This window comes from Eumetopias jubatus, unplaced genomic scaffold (genome assembly GCF_037043125.1).
Source record: "Eumetopias jubatus isolate StellerSeaLion01/CBP00866 unplaced genomic scaffold, mEumJub1_p1.0 scaffold_12, whole genome shotgun sequence".
NCBI classification, from domain to species: Eukaryota; Metazoa; Chordata; class Mammalia; order Carnivora; family Otariidae; genus Eumetopias; species Eumetopias jubatus.
This window is the reverse complement of record NW_028274818.1, coordinates 13,551,581-13,571,199: the sequence shown is the minus strand read 5'-3', so window position 1 is coordinate 13,571,199 and position 19,619 is coordinate 13,551,581. Positions and strand designations below refer to the sequence as shown.

The 19,619-nt window shown below is 42.2% G+C and overlaps 1 protein-coding gene across 2 annotated transcripts in view; it reads left to right on the top strand.

Moving 5' to 3' along the window:
* TGFB2 (transforming growth factor beta 2) overlaps positions 1–19,619 on the top strand; it is an 80,458-nt gene that overhangs the window by 53,669 nt on the left and 7,170 nt on the right. For both annotated transcript variants that reach the window (XM_028104787.2, XM_028104785.2), the window contains 2 exons: positions 17,812–17,944; positions 18,067–18,177. In XM_028104787.2, coding sequence (XP_027960588.1) covers positions 17,812–17,944; positions 18,067–18,177 — 244 coding nt within the window. The remainder of the gene's footprint in view (positions 1–17,811; positions 17,945–18,066; positions 18,178–19,619) is intronic.

Sequence of the window (19,619 nt, the reverse complement as noted above, 5' to 3'; positions counted from 1 at the left end):
CACTTGCCTTACTCTCGGAGACCCTCTCATCGCCCGGAAAGGATGTGTCCCTCGAGGCTGGTAATTTAGAGGACCTTTAGTGACTTCTTCCTTACTGACTTCTTAGTGGCTGTGTACCTTCTCCGAGGTTATTGCCGCACCGGCTCTCCCATCGCTGGGGCAGCCAGATCCTCACAGATTTGGAGTCTCCAGTTGGAAAAGGTACAGCCTACGATGGAAGCATATTGTATGAGGAGGGTGAGCGTGGGCTGATTCACTGTCACTGAACACAGGAACCTGGAGGAAGATACTTTTAGAGGGAAAGTAAGGAAGGCAACAACTCCTTATCAATCTGGAGCTCAGTGAGGCAACAGTCTCACCTTCTGAAACACGACTAGGAAGGACGTCAGAGACCCCTGACCACCCTCACAGAAGACACAGAGCACACCCCCAGCTGAGCTAGCAGAAAAGCAGCCTTTGGCCCTTTATTCACTTGTGACCAGGTTGGTCATCTCTAGGACCACGAGAAATTAGAAGCGCTGAATTAGAAGGGGAGGGCTGGAGGTAGACACTTTGACAGAAGCAGATGATGCGTTAGACTCGAGGATTTTGCCCATGCACCTTGGTGATGCTAGCCGGGAAAATCAGGTCACAGAACGAACACAATGCTTGTTGTAGATGCTTTTTCTAAATCTTACCCTATTTATAGCTAACCCAGCCCTGATAGCTGTGGCATCCCACCTGGTTCCTGACATCTGCCATGGTGTCTTTATTTGGAGTCCCATTTTTGGCTTGTTCTCTGACTTTCCACTTGCCTTCAGCAGCCATTTGGTGGTCTTTGCAGCCTTCAGGAATCAACTCCTTCTTCTAGCCCCAGTACGGAAATTGGTGCTTATGATAAGAGCCTTGAATTATGAAGGTGAGGTTGAATTATATTCAGGAAACTGAATACATGCAATAAAATTTCAGAGAGTTTCATGTCCAAAATTGCTGAAATCTTATTTTGGGGGAAAAAAAGGCCTGGTGCTTCAGTGGGGAGATCTTTAGCTATTTGGAGAGCTCCACTATTCAGAAGAGCAGAAGAACAAAGCCTCTGAAGTTTCTAGATGCTCTTTGATTACTGTATCACTTGACACGCCATTGACATTCTACTCCCTAGAAGAATGGTAGGATGACTATGAATGGGTTCTCAGGCTGTTCAGATGGCTGAATGGGTAACTTATCAGAATTCCTCAGGGCATTTGTTTTAAGCAGGGGGAGAATGTGTGTGTGTATATGTGAGTGCACACACAAGTTCATATGTGGGTACCAGGGCTCCCCCAAGTATGAAAGCCCCGTGGGAACTTTTATAAGGACTGCCCTCAGTACCTCTCTCTAGATTCTGATTCTCCCTAGAGAAAAAAAGAACTGCTTCTGGACAGGTGTAGTTTGCAGAGGCTCTCAGATCTTTGGATATGATCATTCTTCATTCTCCATTGGGAATCACCGATTTCAGGCAGGGTTTGGGGGTCATTCTGTCCCATAGGATGTATATAGGTACTCTTTCTTGAGTCAGAATACCAGGCTGGAAGGGCCTAAGATAGCTTTTCTGTGAGTGAGTTCAGAGTTTATCTTGTCCAGGGCTGTGCATCTGTTGATTCTCCTTGCCTGGGCGCATTAAGATGCCCAGGCTTCCATGGAAGTCACATTTAGCTTGGCGAGAAAACTCGGGAGTTCTCACTGCTCTCCTCTTTCTACAGAATAGTCTGTCAGAACTTCGATGAATGGTGGTAAAATAAAGCCTTACTGTCCTTTTGTGATGTTGACAGACTCTAAATAACATATACTAGTGTGATCATGGAATGACTTCAAATATACACCAATACTGGAGGGAATATGAGAGGGATAAAGCCCTTTGATATGTGAGGAAAAGAGGGAAAAAAAAAAAAAGGATAAAAACTGAACTTTTTCCAAATGGGAATGACCCTTACCATGTTTTTAAAGCCTTATGCCAAAGGCAGCCTTTATTGGAATATGATCAGATAAAGTGCCAGTGCTCTGGGAATGCCTTCGAACCTACAATATTTAGAATAGCTCTCAGCTCATTTGGAAATTTGAACACATCTTTCTTTGATTAACTTGCTCCTATATTTATGATTAAAATCACGCCCAGAGTTATGAGAGAGAGAGAATAGGGAAGAGAAATATTCTTCAAAATGAATATCACCAACATGAGCAAAGGCACCTGCCATCTTGGGCTGGGGTAATTTCCCAATTTTACAAGTGAAGAAATGAGGCCCCAAGAAATTAATAACATATTTAAGGGGAGTCATGACTTCATGGCCCCATGAGACCACCAACCCATACTTACATTAGCTACCCTGACTTCAGAGGACCTTGGAGCTTTCAGATATTGCTAGCTTCCTCTCGCTAACTCACACCCTTTTCACACTAACTGCTCATTTCAAACTTTACCACCTCTAGGATAATAAGACTTGTACCTTTGTGACTGTTTTGACAATCTATTCACTGAATAACAAGCTACCCCAAAATGTCATGGCCTCAAATAACAATCCGCTATTTGACACCATGTCTCAAAAGTACAGTCTTTCCACTAGTAGACATATACGCGAAGTACTCTTAAAGCAAAAGTTGGAGGATCCAGAGAAATGTCTCAGAATTCATTTCTTCTAGAAAGGGAGCTGTGAGAATTTAGGGGCAGGGGGAAGCCTGCCATCTTGGTTGGTCTCCTTGGGTAGAGCCATCTGTCTGACTCAAGAGATTCCCTTGAGCCCAACAATATTTACAGGAGGGCTATCTTAATAAATCGGATTGAGATCGGAGCAGGTTTGGTTAATTAATATGCACAGCCTTTTATTTAATCATGTTAGAACTATTTTTATTGTGTTTCAATGTGTGCACGAACATCCTGGGATTTGATGACTCCATCTGCGCTCCCTGTTCACCCTTTATGAGGCAACATGGTGGAGGGTTCAAGGGCATGAGCATCGTGACCCGAGTTTCCTTAATAATTCCCGATTAGCTTGATGTTTACTGTAAAGGCGAAATGAAACAATGTCTCTAACTGCCAGACGGAGAGTGGGCACTCAACATACCCTAGTTCACTTCCTTCCATGTCATCTCCTAGATTTTGGCTTCAAAGGCTTTGATTCCTCAAAGAGGAAGAGCCCCCGACAGAATTACCTGCCAAAGTCAGTTGCCAGATTATTTTTAAGATCAATTTGTTAGCTTCAGACCACTAATAAAATCATGCAAAATAACTCCTTGGGAGACAGTGTGATGTCATGGGTTCATACATCATAAAACATCAGAGGAAAAATGTCATCTTCTTGCACAGCACTGGTATGAGGTCATTAGTGTTGTGCCCGACAGCTTGGTAGAATACTTAATCTGCTGATGGGCCCCTGTTGGTCAGTAGAAGATAAATGCACTAAAATGAAATAAGCTCAGGTGGATTTCAGAGGAATTCTGAACCCTATAGATAGAATATATATATATGTATATATAGATAGATGTAGATAGATATCACACGTATATGTTATAATCTCTGCAGAAGATTTTAAACTATGCACACCCCTGAGGCTTTAGAGTGAAAATTCAAGGTTGATGGCCTAGGCCTGCTTTTGAAGGGACTCTAATGATGTAACATGAAGGGTGAGGTTCCTGTCACTATAGGGAGCGTGGCACTAACAGGGTTAATAAAAATTGCCCCTTTTCCGAACCCCAAACACATGCACGTGCATGTGTGCATACGCGCACACACACGCACACACACACACAGAGTTCAGTTTTCTCTTCTCATATTGCCCAAGGGTGTGTAAAAGAAAAAGAGGTCAGCCAAAAAAACTGTCTGTTAAATGAGACTTGCAAAAAGTGCTACTGAAAAAAAAGTTATACTGTGCTCTTGTTGTGCAGAATTTTACAGCATACAATCCCCTTAATGCTGATCCTCTCTCCAGTGCCACATTGGAGACACCCAGTAGAGTAACCCACTTAAAAAAAAAAAAAAAGCCATGAGGTATGTGTAATAAACACTTTGTTTACACAAGGCTACTAATATCTCAGGTTTTTTCAAAATGATCGAATGACAGGCTTCCCTCATAAGGAAACTGGATCGTTATCATTTGCATTGTCATGACGTTACTAAGTGTCAACCCTGTGAGCAGACAGGACCCCAAAAGTCGTGCGAACAGTAGTCCTTCCCCACTGTATTCAAAGAAATGTTGATAGTCATACAATGGTAACTAATTCCATGTTCTTTTTGTGTGATATGATTGTGTAACAATATTGATAATTGTCACTAACACACAGTGTGCACTGTATCCTAGGCACTATTTTAAGTTTTATATAGATTGATTCATTCAATCCTTATAATAACCATCTGAGGTGGGTTCTTATCTTCATTTTACAAAGGAGGAGACTGAGGCACAGAGCAGTTAAGCAACTTGCCCAGGCCCATGGCAAAGGCAGAATTTGAACCCAGGCAGTCTGGCCCCAGGGGCCATGCTGTGGATCACTTGCCCACACTAGCAGGAAGAACGCAGGCTCTGGAGTGGGGCCGGTGGCAGTTCAAGGTGTGGTTTTACCCCTCTGGAGAGTCTGAGGAAGTCACGTCACGGAGCCAATTTCCACATCAGTAAAATGTGGGTAAGAACACCTACTTGGCCCGGACTTTGTAAAGCAAGGAGAGAATGCATGGAAACGCCTAGCACAATGTACTTCTACTCAGTGGTTACTCTCATTATTTTTACTATAGTTGCCAAAGCATTGAGTCTGAATTTTGTAAGAAACAGTCTCTTCAATTTATGATATGCTCACAATCTCTTAAAAATGAGAACTCACCCCATCTCCATTGCTGCGGAGTCAGGCTCTTGGTGGCTGCCCCAGGAGGTTGCTTCAGAGCCTCCTGAAATACTATTTTCAACCCAGTTCTGCTCTTGGCCGTCTCACTCAGCTGCTGATGAGCAGCTCCAGGCAGGAAAGAAGAGAATCTTTGCAGGGGTGGGGAAGGGGGTTGTTTGGGTTCATCTTCCACCTCTTCTTATTTATAAGCGTTTTGGTCTTACAAATCACTCATGTCTCGGAGCCTCAGTTTTTCATCATAAAATGGAGGTAATGGTTCTGGTCTAATGAGTCACGGGGAGGAGAATGCGTGTGAAGGGTTTGGCGCGCATTGGATGCATAGGGAGTGCATTATTATTGGGGTTTTTCTTATCATCCAGAACATGGTATATATTTCCCCTAGAGATGGCTTGTGATTATAAAACCACTCTGATTTTGTCAGTCATCTCTGGTTGGACGAGGACTCATTGGGCTGATTTCCTGGTACCAGTGGGGCAGAGTGGGGTTGTGAGGAGCAGCTGTGGTTTTGGCACTCTGTGTATTTGCTTTATCAAAACTCTCAGGGCACCAGGGGTGGGCTGGGGGCCGTGATGTGTCTTGCTTTTCTTCTCAAATGATTATAGAGTGACTGACCGTAGTGGGGTGTCTTTTTCCCTCGTCCCCGGCCCCTGTGACTACCTCTCCCTGCTTCACCACCACATGAATAGGCGTGAAATATATGCTTCCTGGATTGATTTTCATAAGGCTCCATTTTAAAAAATACCATTGGGGCGCCTGGGTGGCTTAGTCGTTAAGGTCTGCCTTTGGCTCAGGTCATGATCCCAGGGTCCTGGGATGGAGTCCCACATCGGGCTCCCTGCTCAGCGGGAAGCCCGCTTCTCCCTCTCCCACTCCCCCTGCTTGTGTTCCCTCTCTCGCTGTCTCTCTCTGTCAAATAAATAAATAAAAATCTTAAAAAAATAAAAATAAAAAATACTATTCATGTCTGCCAACTCTTCAACAACCTCCACCAGGGCAAAAAATGGTTCCGAGGGAGGATGTGTGTTTATTTCTTGATATCAACAGTGCTCAGATTTTTTTTGGAACTTCTCTTCTAGAACTGTGTTCAGAGCCTACAAATACATAACTTCGAATTCCTTCAATGGAAACAAATCCAAACTTCTGAAAGGCGGTGTTAATTTTCGAAAGCTGCCAAAGTTCTGGTGAAGAGGAAATTGAAAAGTAATTAATTTTCCTACGTGATCGCTGTTGTTAAAAGATAGATCTGAAATCCAGCCGCTTCTCATCTCTGCTGCTAACACCTTCGTCCAAGGGATTTTTGCCTCTCGCTTTTGCAGTGGCGTCTTGGCTGGTCTGGCTGTTACACCACCGCCCCCCCACCCCCACCCCCAGTTCCCTTAGAGAGTGTGTGTAGTTAAGCGTGATTCCTGCTAAGAGATATTGGTCAGATCTAAATCCCCTGTTCAAAGCCTTGTGATGGCTTCTCACCTCACTTTGCCAAGAGGCCAAAGTCCTTACTGTGCCTGAACCTGTTTCTCACTAGCCCTCCAACACCCCAGCGCCCGGCCTGACTGCCCTCACTCAGGTGCCTCCCCTGCACCGACCTCCTGGCTACACCTCAGACACCTGCGTTCACTCCCACCTAAACTGAGGCCCCTGTACCCTCTTCCCACATTGTCCTTCCCCACTCTCTTCATTCGCTCAGGCACTTCCTCAGATGTCACCCACTTAGAGAGGCCTTCGTGGTTACCCTAACATCTCAGGGCCCCTCTTCCCAACATTTCCTACCCCTACTCTCCACTGCACACTTCCTCTCCTCACCCCTCATCATTTTGCTGTACTTGATCTCCTGCCCCATCTCTATCTGGTTTATAGTCTCACCTCCATCCCTAGGGACAGATTCCCCGAACGGTGCATGGTGCATAGTGGGCGTTCAACAAATATTTTCCAGGGAATTGAAGAAACATTTCAAAATGAGATTCAAGTACGAGGAACTATTGTGAAATAAGTGTGCAATATCACGAGGGGACTCTTTTGAGAAATATTTTTCCTTTATTTGGATTTGGAAATTCTGCTATATTTGTTTTAAAGGTATCTGTCTAACTATTGAGAAAGAAAGAAACATATATCTACCCATTTTTTGTGATTTATTCAGAGCTAGCACTGGTTAAGTGGATAATAATGATGTAGGTAAAAAAAAAAAAAATTACATAAGAGATTCGTGAAACTGATATTCTTAGGTAATCCATAAACTTTGTTTGCAGAAAAACCAGGCTCATTACTTTATTTTTCGACTCATTGCTTTATAATCTCACCCCCTAAATTAAAGTTCTCAGCTGAGTATAAGAAGGGCCTTCAATTGTAATGTCGGCCGTATGTGTTATTGGTAGTCAGGAAGCAGGAAAGGGGCTTGGAAGTGTGGTTTTCAAGTATGAGTGTGTTGGTGTCAGGTCAGAGTGGAACTGGAAAGGGAGATCAATTAAGAAAATCAGAAGATACGGCCCCAGAGAGCTTGCAGCAGTCCTGTTGGGGAGACTCCTTCCCCCCATAGCAGGAAACAACTGGAATTATCAAAATTCATAGGACTAGGCTGTGCGGTCCAGCCTCAAGGACCGACGTGACTTGAGGTCTTGACTTAGTTTCCCTTCAGATGTTGTCACTGAATGTTGTATTGCACACATCTTTTCTTGCCTGTACTGATGAGACTTTTGCCCAGTTGAATCTTTTTCTCTGCTGTGTGATTTATAGATGGTGGTCTTCTGACTGCCCTTGAGCTGTGACATCTGACATCACCGAGGAAAGGCTTTCGTGTGTGTGTGTGTGTGTGTGTGTGTGTGTGTGTGTGTGTGTGTGTGTGTGTTTGTAGCTTGAAGATATATCTGGTGACATTTCCATAAAGGTCATTAAAGATCTATATGTGCCATGCTTTATCCTAACTGCACACAGATACGTTTAATACTGGAACTCTGTACCATAAAGAGAAAGACTTAATATAATGACATAATAATGTAGATCTCTGAGCTCCAGAGAGACTGTATTTTTATGTGTGTCTTTCTTTTGAAGCTGATCCGTACTCCATGGGAGTCTACTCTGCAGGCTCTCTCAAAGCTCTCGTGAGGGATACATTACTACAGCCTCTTAGAGGGATGCAATTTCAAAGGAGCCAGGGCAATTACAACACAGGCCAATGGGAGAAGCAAGATAAGTATTGGGTCTGTTAAGTCACTTCTGAAGGACAATCAGGCAGTGTGTCGGTGTGTTAAGCTCACCCAGAGTGACCCAGCATTGTTGGAGGAGGCTGCAGTTGAGCAGGAACAGAGAGCTACATTTATGCCTCAGGGGAAGAAAAGCCATTTCGCCTACTTCTGATTCTCCGTAAAGCCCTGCTTTCTGTTCCTTGAAAATTCCCCCTTCTTGCTTTTTCTCCCTTATTTTCATTCCACAGTGAAATATTTTAAATAGAAAGGGTAAAATCCAGTATAAAGTTGCTTACACTAATAATTCTTTCTGTCCTCCTTGTCATATACATATCTATGATATATATATATATACACACACACACACAAACATATACATACAACACACACGCATACATAATCTCTGTGATGTGTGTGCATAAAATACCAAATTAATAGTATAAAAGATGGATTGTTTAAGGGCTTCTTTGTCACTTTATTGTGTGTGTCTTTCTAATGAATTCTTAGTCAACAAGCATTTACCAAGAACGGACTGTGCAAAGACTTTGTGGAAGAATAAGAAAGAGCCAGAACATCCTTTGTTTTGAAGGACTTCATGGTCAGAGCATTTAGAACATACTCAACCCAGTGTAGCCTACGAACACCTATTTTGATAGTATGAATTGTGTTCCCTCAAAAAAAGATATGTTGAAATCCTAATCCCTAGGACCTCAGAATGTGACCTTTCTTGGAAATGGAGTTATTGTAGATACAATCTGTTAAGTGAAAATGAGGTCCTACTGCAGTAGGGGGTAGACCCTTCATTCTGTATGATCAGTGTTCTTATAGGAAGATGACCATGTAAAGACAGAGACACGCAGGGAGAATGCCGTAGCTTCCAGCCAACGAGTGCCAAAGATTACCAGCAAAACACCAGGTGCTGGGAGAGGCAAGGAAGGATCCCCCATGGGAGGCTTCCCAGGAACATGGCCCAGCCAACACCTTGATTTCTGACTTCTTGCCCCGAGAACCATGTACCCCAGAGAGTACATTCTGCTCTTTTAAGCCACCCAATTTGTGGTGCTCTGTTCAGGCAGCCCCTGGGAGTCTAACACACTTACCAAGCAAACTCTAAGTTCAAGCTTCCGGTGCTTAGGATGGATGAAGGAGCCCTGCAGAGAAAGGAAGATTCCATCTATTTGTTCCCTTTTGTAATGACCCAGCACATCTCTATGATCTGGACTGTGTTCTCACAGTGCCCACTATTCTTGCCAACCTTTCAGACGTTAGTTACCTTTTCACTTTGTTGATAGTTATCTCCTTGCTCCTAGTCAAGCTGCATCGGTGGCCTCATTGTGGCCTGTGAATACATGGCTTTCAATCGTTGGGAGACCTCGTTCCTTTACTAGAGTGTGCGCTGTTTTAAGAACAGGGACCCTCTTATTGTCCTGGACAGAAGGGCAAAGCCTTGCTCACAGCAAGTGCTTAATAGCTGTTGAACTAAACTGGAGGAAGTGAGCTATAAAATAAATTGGAACAGATGAATAAATGAGGACTCAGGCATATATAAGATGCCCAGCAATTATTCAACAAATGAATGAGTAACCAAACCAATGAACTGATCATATAAAATATTTCAGAACCTATAGGTTGGTTCTGCAAGTGATATTTTGGAGAACCACCTGTTCCTCCTGCAGAGAAGCCAAGAAACACCTTCAGGAGTGTGCTCTGTTTGTTTGTGTGAGAGGAAATGTTGATAGTAGCAAGATTTCAACCCGGAGAGTCAACTCTCTAAAATTAAATCAATGAAGCCTCCAGTGTCTGCAAACTAGAGTATAGGGATTATGGAGATGTAAATAAGTACATGTTTCCCTCTCTCTTTTAGGAGCTGGCTATTCCCTTGGAAGAAATGGACATTTATGCACAGGCAGGATTACCCGTGAGGCCACTATGTGCAAGGGGCTGAATGCTTGGCACACACAGTAATTGCTGGGAGACTGGGACAAGAAAAGGGATTTCAGAGTGAAAGTAACCATTTCATTGAAAAGTGGGGCTGAAGAATAGAAAGGTTTTTGCTATTGTTAAGTTTGTTTTTGTTTTTAAGTAAAAACTGGGCGAGTGGGGAAGACATTCTGATAGGGATACTAGTCTAAACACAGAGTTGGGACACGGAATATGTTTTAGGGATAGTGTTTAGATTAGTTTTCTCGGGATGAGAGGCGAGTCTAAGATGATAGATTGGTGGCAGGTTGTGTCTTAAATACTAAACTGCAGGATCTGGAGTTTATTCACTAGACAGTAGAAGCCTCTGGAAGATTTTGACTAGATAAGGAACGTAATTATAATAATAATTCACGTTCACCTGAATACCAGCAATGTGATAGATGCTTTCCCTACTCATGTGTTATTTAATTCTCTTAACCATGGAAGGTGGGTTTTATTAGCCCATTTCATAGATAAGAAAATCACAGATCCAGTAAGTGCTAGTTTTTGTTGTTTGCCTGACTTCCAAGCCTATGAGACTTTTTGCTACATTAACGATTTCCAGAGGCACTTGGCAAGCCCTATGGGGTTCTTCAAAGAAACCTAAGGGACCACAGGATTGAATTGTCACTTGATGAAAATGGACAAGACTCCTGGACTAAACTGGGCCTCACACCTCACGCTAGGGAAGTTCTATATTGTTTCTGCTGTATATAACATAACCATGGAGTGTTGACCAAAGAAACAGGGCCACCCAGGAAAGAAGGACCCAAGGATCCAGCTAGAGGGTATGGTTTTGGCCCTAGGTGATTTAACGTTGGTACCGTCACCCTGACGAAGCACACGGTTGCTGGTACTATGTGGCTAAGAAGAATAGCATATGTGTTGATAGCAAACAGGATTCGGAGAGCTCCCAAAAGGCTAAAATCCAAGGTCAGGGCCAAATAAGAAGTTCAAAATTAACAAAGATCATGCGTAATTTGCATTTAGGTTCGAGAATGAATTACATAAACATAGACTGGAGCAGTGGTTCTCAGAGTCGACCAGCAGTTTGTGCATCACCTAGGAATATGTCAGAAGTGCAGATTCTTGGGCCGCAGTCTCATCCCTATTAGATCAGAAAGTCTGGGGGGTTAGGGCTCAGCAGTCTGTGTCTTATGTAATAAGCCCTCCAGATGTTTCTAACGCAGGCTGAATTTAGAGAACCACGCAGCTAGATAAACCACCTTCCCTTCCCTTTTTGCCTCCCTTCATTTCTTTCTCTTTATTCCATGTCATTCCAGAAAGGATTTGGGATGGAAAATCTGACTTAATGGTTTGTGTCAGGACAAAGGTTTTATTTTATAAAAAGTTTACTATGACTCAATGGTGTGATGTGGTTACTGCCAAAAGTAAATAGTTTGCATTAAAAATAGTGACCAGAACAAGGGAAGCCACAGCCCCTCTTTTCCACATGTGGCACATTCTGTAATGTTCTCCACATCCTGCTAGACTGCATCTGAGTATGTTGAGGAAGTAATTACAAGAGGAGCATCGAAGGGGGGCTTGACAAGGATGGTGAAGCTCCTCAAACCTTGTTCTGAAAGAGGCAGGTGAGAGAAGGCGCCTCCTATGATTGGGGCCTGACAGAGAAAAGAAAGAGAATTTTATATCTTGTTCCAGAGAACAAAACACAATATGAGGAACCCCTCTCCTCTGGAATGAAGAGGGCAGGATGTTAGTCCAGACCTTTCCTACAGGGCTGTGGTCACGCAGGTACGTATTTCAGGCTTCTTTCCCTTTGGCTGCAAACTGTAGATGATAAGGGCCATGATGTCCACTCCACAGGGTTTTTGTGAAGACCAAAAAAAAACATGAACATGTGCAAATATTTGAAAAACTGGAAATGATAGTATGCATATGAAGCAATGATATTATTAAGTAGAACTAGTTGGAGAGTTTACATCCAAGAGAAGAAAGGATTACAACATACAAATTATTCAGAAGTGAGAGGGCCTTTCTCAAGAAGTCCTGAGTCCGCTGTTACGAGAAGTCTTCAGACAGAGACCGAGATGTCAATGAATGAATCGTATGGGTTGAAGCCGATGGCCTTCTGGTCCCTTTCTGACACTGATATTTCATGATAGGGAAGTTAAAGCATATCTGAGACAAAGTGCTCAGGGAGGGCCCACAGAGTAGGTGCTTAATTCAGCATTTACTAATCACTCTGTGCCAGTAACCGCAAACATTTAAATGCATTTAAATGTTAAGTACAATAAAAACATTAAATGCATTTAAAAACAACTAGTTAACCTGGTGTTGGGTTTTTCTCTACAGCCCTATTGTTAAATTTACCTTCGCATTAGAAGTCTGGGTTGAATTGGCCCCCTGGTTCTCCTTTAGGTCCGTTGATGTCTTAATATGCAAAGTAAAATGGAATTCTTAATGCTGTCTTATACCTCTTTCTAGTGTCTCATGGGAGAGGAGTACGTATCGCCCTTGGGGTCTAAGCCAAACCTGAGTTGATTTACAACATTATTCCTCTAAGCCTAAGATTTCCTCTGGCTGTAATTTTGCATCTAGTCTTCTATTTCTTTCTTTTTTTCTTTCTTTTTGCCCTGAACTATTGGGTAACATCAGTGACTTTTGCCTCAATCCACTCCTGATTGGCTGCTTTCCAGTGGCAGAGAGATGAATGGATCCTTCTGTGTAGGGAGTTTTGTAATTCAGTGAAGAGTTTAGAGCCTTGCCAAAGGCGGTATGTGGGTATTTTGCGCATATTATAGATAATGTGTGTATATCAATAATGTAATGAAGGTAACATTCATACCACTGTGGGTGGTAGCTAAGCGAGGGGCAGCTAAATTTCATTTTCAATATATTAGAAGCTCTCCTTTCTAATTCAATCAGAAACAGTTGTTCATCTGTTAAAGAAAAAAGTCAAAACGGGATTATAGAAACAGGAGAGAATGAGTGAGTGAGAGAGGGGAATAAATATCTTAACAAAACATATATATGTATATGCGTATGCATACGCAAAGACACACACACACACACACACACACACACACTCTTTACATGCTGAGTGTTTTATAAAAGGCCAAGGACTTTTCTATGGCTCTGACTACTGCCAATCAATGTTGTATTTTTTGCATGAACCACATCCATTATGCATCATCTAAAATTTCTAGTTTTTCATTTCTTTGAAGAAGAAATTTCAGGATAATTGTTGAGCAGCCCGAGTGGAGGATCCTTCTAGGGATGTTTGTTTGTTTTTTAAGTTATTTATTTATTTATTTAGAGAGTGAGCAGGGGGAGGAGCAGAGGGAGAGGGAGAGAGAGAACCCCAAGCAGACTCCACGCTGAGCGTGGAACCTGATGTGGGGCTCGATCTCATGATCCTGAGATCACAACCTGAGCCAAAATCAAGAGTTGCATGCTTAAACCAACTGAGCCACCGAGGCACCCCGGGATCCTTCTAGGTTGTTATCATATTATTCCTGTTATTTCTTCTATAGCTGTCTCTCTGACATCTGAAATTAGAAAAAGGGTTTGTTGTGGTGAAATATACATAAATTTAACCTTTTAACCACTTTTTAGGTATATAATTCTGTGGCGTTAAGTACATTTACAATGTCATACAACCACTACCACTCACTATTTCCAGAAATTTCCCATCAGCCCAAACAGAAACTCTGCACCCATTAAATAGCAACTCCTCGTTTTCCTTCCCTACCACCCCTAGTGACTTCTATTCTGCTTTCTATCTCTATGAATTTGCCTATTCTAGGGGCCTCATGGAAGTGAAATCATATATTATTTGTCCTTTGGTGTCTGGCTTAGTTCACTTAGCATAATGTTTTCAAGATTCATCCATATTGTAATGTGTCAGAATTTCATTCATTTTTATGGCTAAATAATCTGTTATGTGTATACAGTACATTTTATTTATATTGTTTGTGTATCTATTGATGAACACTTGGGTTGTTTTCACTTTTCAGCTATTGTGAGTAATGTTGCTATGAACATTGGGGTGCAAGTATCTGTTTGAGCCCTGCTTTCAGTTCTTTTGGTTATATACCTAGGAGTGGAATCACTGAATCAAATGGCAATTCTATGTTTACCTTTTTGAGGAACCACCAAACTGTTTTTTTTTTTTAAGTGTTTTTAAAGCAATTTGTACTGAAGACTTTACAAAGCAGTCAACTTGGTTTTCACAAAAGCAACAGCTCTCTTAAATATCGGGCCTGCATTTTATAATTTCTAGACCATTTGATTCCCCTGGATAATTACAATATCAAGTCCAACTAGCATACACAGGTTGAGAAACATATACAGTTGATATTTGCTAAGCATACAACTCAACGGATAAGACCAGAAGTTCTCGAAACATACTAGAGAGTAGTTTTCCAGCAATGAACCCCAGCATAAACCAATATATATTACAGAACAAATGGAGAATACCGATTAATCTGGCTAGTTAAGTGGAAGCCAGTTAAGAGAGCTTCTAGTTTCAACTAAACTATCTTTGTCATGATATGATGTGTAGAGGAATTTAGAAGCGACTCTGACTCTGGAAAAAAACAGCTGCATATCCACGACTGTTCATGTTCAATACACTTGTTGGGAGACTGGAGAAAGTTGACAGCAAAGGCTAAAATGGAGTGGGAAGTTGACTGACTGTATAAACTCTTGAATTGGAGGAAGTCCTAATCGATAATAGCAGGGGGTTGATTTTCTTCCCTTCCAGTTTAATTTTTTGTGGGTGATAAATGGAAGATAAACAGGGAATAGGGAGGTTGTGCCTATTCTTAGAAAGAAGTTACCTTTCAAGTTAAGATTTCAGGCTTTGAGATATGATTAGAAGGTTTTCTAGGCAGTTCTGAGACAACACCACGAAGCTGTAGGAGGAGTACTTTTATAGAGCATCATTCATCCTAGTTAGTGGCCCAAGTGATTAAAGGTTTGGGAAATTGCCCCTCTAAATGTGGGCTAAAGGAACAGGGTTTATTTAGCTTAGAGAGAGAGAGTGGGCATGCTGAGGGGGACTTAATAATAGTCTCCAAGAATATGAAGGATAGTCTTTGAGTGATGGAAAGCAGCTGTTTCCTGTTTCCACTGAGGACTTGGTAAGAAAGAATGGAGTTCGATTGCAACAAGTGAGTTTAAGAACTCCTTGGCCATAAAGTTTGAGACAGCAAACCCACAAGACCAAAGCCACCTCTCTGTTTCAGAATTGTGCAACTAACTAGCTGTCGTTCTTGGGTGGTTTAAATGGGCTTGTTCTTGAACTAGCAAAAAGACATAGAGAATCAATCAGTCAGGTGAGAATATGAAGTTGTCCACTGTTAGAACCTACTGGTGTTTTGTGGCTGAGGAAGCACTTATTAGAAGATGAGATTTAAGAAATAAAAAAGTTTCAGAATCTTTTTGCTCCCTTTTGGTCTGCTTTTAAAGCAAGATCATCTAAATTTACCCCTTCTCTCTGAGGTGAAAAATTTCCATAGATTTGCTGGTATGTGCTTTTTCTGCCCATTTGGTCAATACAGTCATTAAAAAAATTCTGTGTCTTCAGTGATATTTATATCACAGATAGATATCATAGACATTTGATATATTATATATACATATATATAATATGTAATTAATACAACAATGAAAGCAATGTTTTGTTCTAGACATTATGTCTAAGTGTTAGGGATAAGAAGATAAATAAGACATACACTGTGCTGATTAGGAGCAAAGCAAATATAAAAGCATTATGAAATAATGCATCAATATAGGAGGTACACTAGGGGAAAAAATTTAAAATCAGAAAAATGCATTCTGGATTTGCTACCAATTTTTAAGCAGCGAGGCAGAGGGAACTGCCTGAAAACTTCGCAACCATTGTTTTATAATTTTTATCCTAGGTTAGGTTAATTATACCATTGATTATGAATTGGATACATGGTGTCTTATTTGTCCAACTGGGAGTGTTTTCAAGGCAAGGTTTTATTTCCAGAGGATTGGGCTGCTGTGAAGCTGTATCTTTAAAGTTACAGGTTTATGAGCATTAACTGTGTATACATTCCACAAGTTATATTTCCATCTTGTACCAACATTTATTTTATTCTTATTTAAAAATCTTTACTTCTATCACTGAATGGTTTTTGGTTACCTGGAAGGGGGTAAGGATGAACTGTGATTCAAATCTGACCCCCATAACTCTTTGGCTTCAAAATCCAGCACTGAAATGGGGAAATTAGGGGTTTGCCTTGAATCCTCTCTCCCTATGTGTTCACCACGAGGCACTGAGTGAGTTACTGAACCTCCCTGAGACTAAAGTTTCATTAATCTACTTTACAGGAATGTTTTGAGGATGAAATGAAATGAAATAATGTGTGCCAAGCCCAGAGCCCAGTGCGCCCAGCCCTCAAGCCATGTTTACCGGCTTCCTTTAATTCACCAAGAACATCTCTCCCCTGTGGTAGAATCATGATTGCCTCTAGCTTGCCTTCACTTAGTGGGCTGTGCTGACCCTCAGGGGCAAGACCTGGAGAGTAGGTTTTGTCTAAAATTCATTGAGGGCCCCCCAAAGTTCCATTGTGAGAATCTCTTTCCTTTCTTAAACTTACTTCATCCAGAAAAAACATCTATCCTAATGCCAAATATTTTAGGAAGCATTTGTTGCTGAATTATCTGAACGAGTCGTGTATGCACATGGAAGAAAAGTCCTTTTAAAATCAGCAGGAAGATTATGCATTTTTGTTTTGCAGGGTTGAAAGAAGAGTACGTAAGGCTTCTAGATATTCAGTCATTAACCGACACTGATTAAATTGAGTGCTGTGCCTGGGAATGGCGTCAAATTGAAGACGTGATCACTGCCCTGGGGAAGCGTAGGAACTTGTTGGAAAGACCAGCCCACTTGTATGAAACGAGCCCAGAATAGTTAGACTCAATGTCGGGAAGGGCAGTATAAGCCCCTGAGTACTGAGGGAAGGCAAGATACAGGTTTGGGTAGGGATTTAATAGAGCTCTAGGAGACTTGAGATCTTGGTTTGACTGGCTCATAAAACACTCTCATTTAAAGACAGACAGAATTTTTAAAAACCACCTGAAGTGTTCACTTCCTATAGAAACCCAAGAACCTACTGCAGTTGCTCTTCACATATTTGAACTAAATGAATCCTTCTAAAGTCTCAGTGTTCAGGCTGATTGGCTTTCAGAGTCTCACTCACACTATGCCAGACTGCTCCTGCCCCAATTCATTCTTTGTCTGTGGGATATGGAATATCTCTATCAATCATAACAAGTCACATGGAGACTAAAAACCCCAGCTAGAGACTTACCTCAAAAGCTGAGGCATGCCACATATTGTAATGTGGGTGGATTTAGGAACCAGGGTTGGGACATTTTTCTCTATATTAGAAGGAGATTTATAAGTCAGGACCTTTAGAGGGTGAGCATGGGTCCTCTGGACCCCTCCTCCTGTCCCTCCCCACCTCTCAGCTCCCCAGATTAAAAAGCAGAACAACAAAACCGTTAACTTAATAGCATAGAATTTATGGCTGAAATCTTACAAAGCTTATGTCAGCAAAGTAAAATAATTACTGTCACTTTCTCTTAGACACTTGGCTTTATGGTTCCTGTCACCTTTATCATAACACACAGCTGACTTAGTAGCTCTGTTTTTTATGGCATGTGGCCTGGTGTTATGCTTTTATGCACACGTGCTATGGGATGACAATACATGGGTGTACCAGAGTGGAGCTAAGTTTAGATAATGAATTGGAATACTGTTAATGGTTTTGGGTTAGTCATGCTGACCTTATGCCAGCTGAGCTTGTTCCCTCTCTCTCTCCTTCTCCAGATTCTCAAATCCAAAGATTTAACGTCTCCAACCCAGCGCTACATTGACAGCAAAGTCGTCAAGACGAGAGCAGAAGGCGAATGGCTTTCCTTTGACGTGACTGACGCCGTCCATGAATGGCTCCACCATAAAGGTTACAGCTGCCCTCTGTCCTCCTCCCTAGATGCTCAGTGACCCCACGTTACTGTAAGTTGATTGCAGATTTAAGGGTATTGTCACACATCCAAATGACCTCCTTGACTTAATGTTTTCCAGACAGAAACCTGGGATTTAAAATAAGTTTACACTGTCCCTGCTGCACCTTTGTACCATCTAATAATTACATCATTCCCAATAAAAGTGAAGAGCTAGAAGCAAGATTTGCAGGTAACTGAAACTTGGTCATACGAGGTGGGGCAGGGAAGGGTCTATATTCATGATCTCATGGGGGATGAAGTCCGTTTGCATGTGAGGAGGGGATTATTGGGTGAGGCTGGGGAGTTGTAATTATCTGGGTAAAGATAAGGTTGGAGAAAGATATATGAAGGCAGAAGGGATTGGGACCAAGCAATTGGTTCCCTGTTTACGCTGCTCCTTGCCCAGTGATGACTTGGCAGTACTAACTGACTGATTCATCAACTTTCCAAACTATTAGTCAGGTAAGCCCTTTATTCTTCATTCAAGCAAGCCAACTTTCCAGCTATGCTGATATTACAGCGGAAGATAGCATACATTCAAGGACACCCATTGATAATGCCCCAGGCGCAATGTCGGGAGGCCTACAACCATATTTCACTTGGGAAGCCCCTCATACCATAGCCTCCTTACCTCACCTCCCATGTATCAGAACACTCCACCATTTCCAGCTGGTGCCCAGTATTTCCGGTGGCTGCCTGATCAGACTTTTGGAATAATTTATAAAGACATAACGAGGCTTTAGTTGTTCCCTGTTCCTGCTCACCTCTTAGTGATTAGCCAAAGGTCAAGGAGAATGAGGAGATGCCAAGGGTTGGAGTTGCTTCTCTTATTAGCTAACCAGTTCGATTGATGAGAGGTAAAGAGGGATGGCTGCCATGTGCTCGTGCCACAGCGGCTCCACACCAGCATGCCAGGGAGCTGATTTCCCCTCCCCAGCTACCACCACCCAGGACTTCCGTCCACTTGCAGAAGGCTACGGTGGCCCTTGCTCATGGAAAAATACTCCCGGAGGTCTAGAGATTTTTTTCAGTCTCTAACCTAGCCATGATTCTCTAGAGTGTGGAGATTAAGTGCTTAAACTGGCAGTCTCTTGAGCATGCTTTGGGGAGCTCGAGTTTCTAAATCTCAGATGGAATCAGGAAAGTGTTGAGGATGCCATAAAATAAATGAAAAAGCCCTTTCTTCACAGCTTCCCCAAATAGCATTAAGTAAGGGTGACTTCTGTTTCCCTTGAACCTAATTCACTGCAATTTCGTGTAAGTCTCAGGTTGTGTTCATGAGGAAAGTCTTTTGAGTTTAGGAGTCTGAGGAAGAGAGTGAACTGGCAGGGACAAGGCATGTTCTTTTGCTGTGCCTTCAGTCACTGAGGGGCTGAACACAGCCTGAACTGAGGGTTGACTAAACTACCTAGGTTGCCCTTGGACTATGGTCAAAGTCTTCTTCTGTAGTGACCTTCATAACCAACAAGGCCTGCCTTGGACACTGAACTGCCTCCTGCCAAGAGCCTCAGTGAGAAGTGTCCATTGTCACCTGTGATTGTCTCCTCGTGCCATATCTATTTCTGTGGGGAATGGCGGTAGCCAGCTGATGATGCTCTTGTGAGGTCATCACGACTGTTTGTGACAAGATAC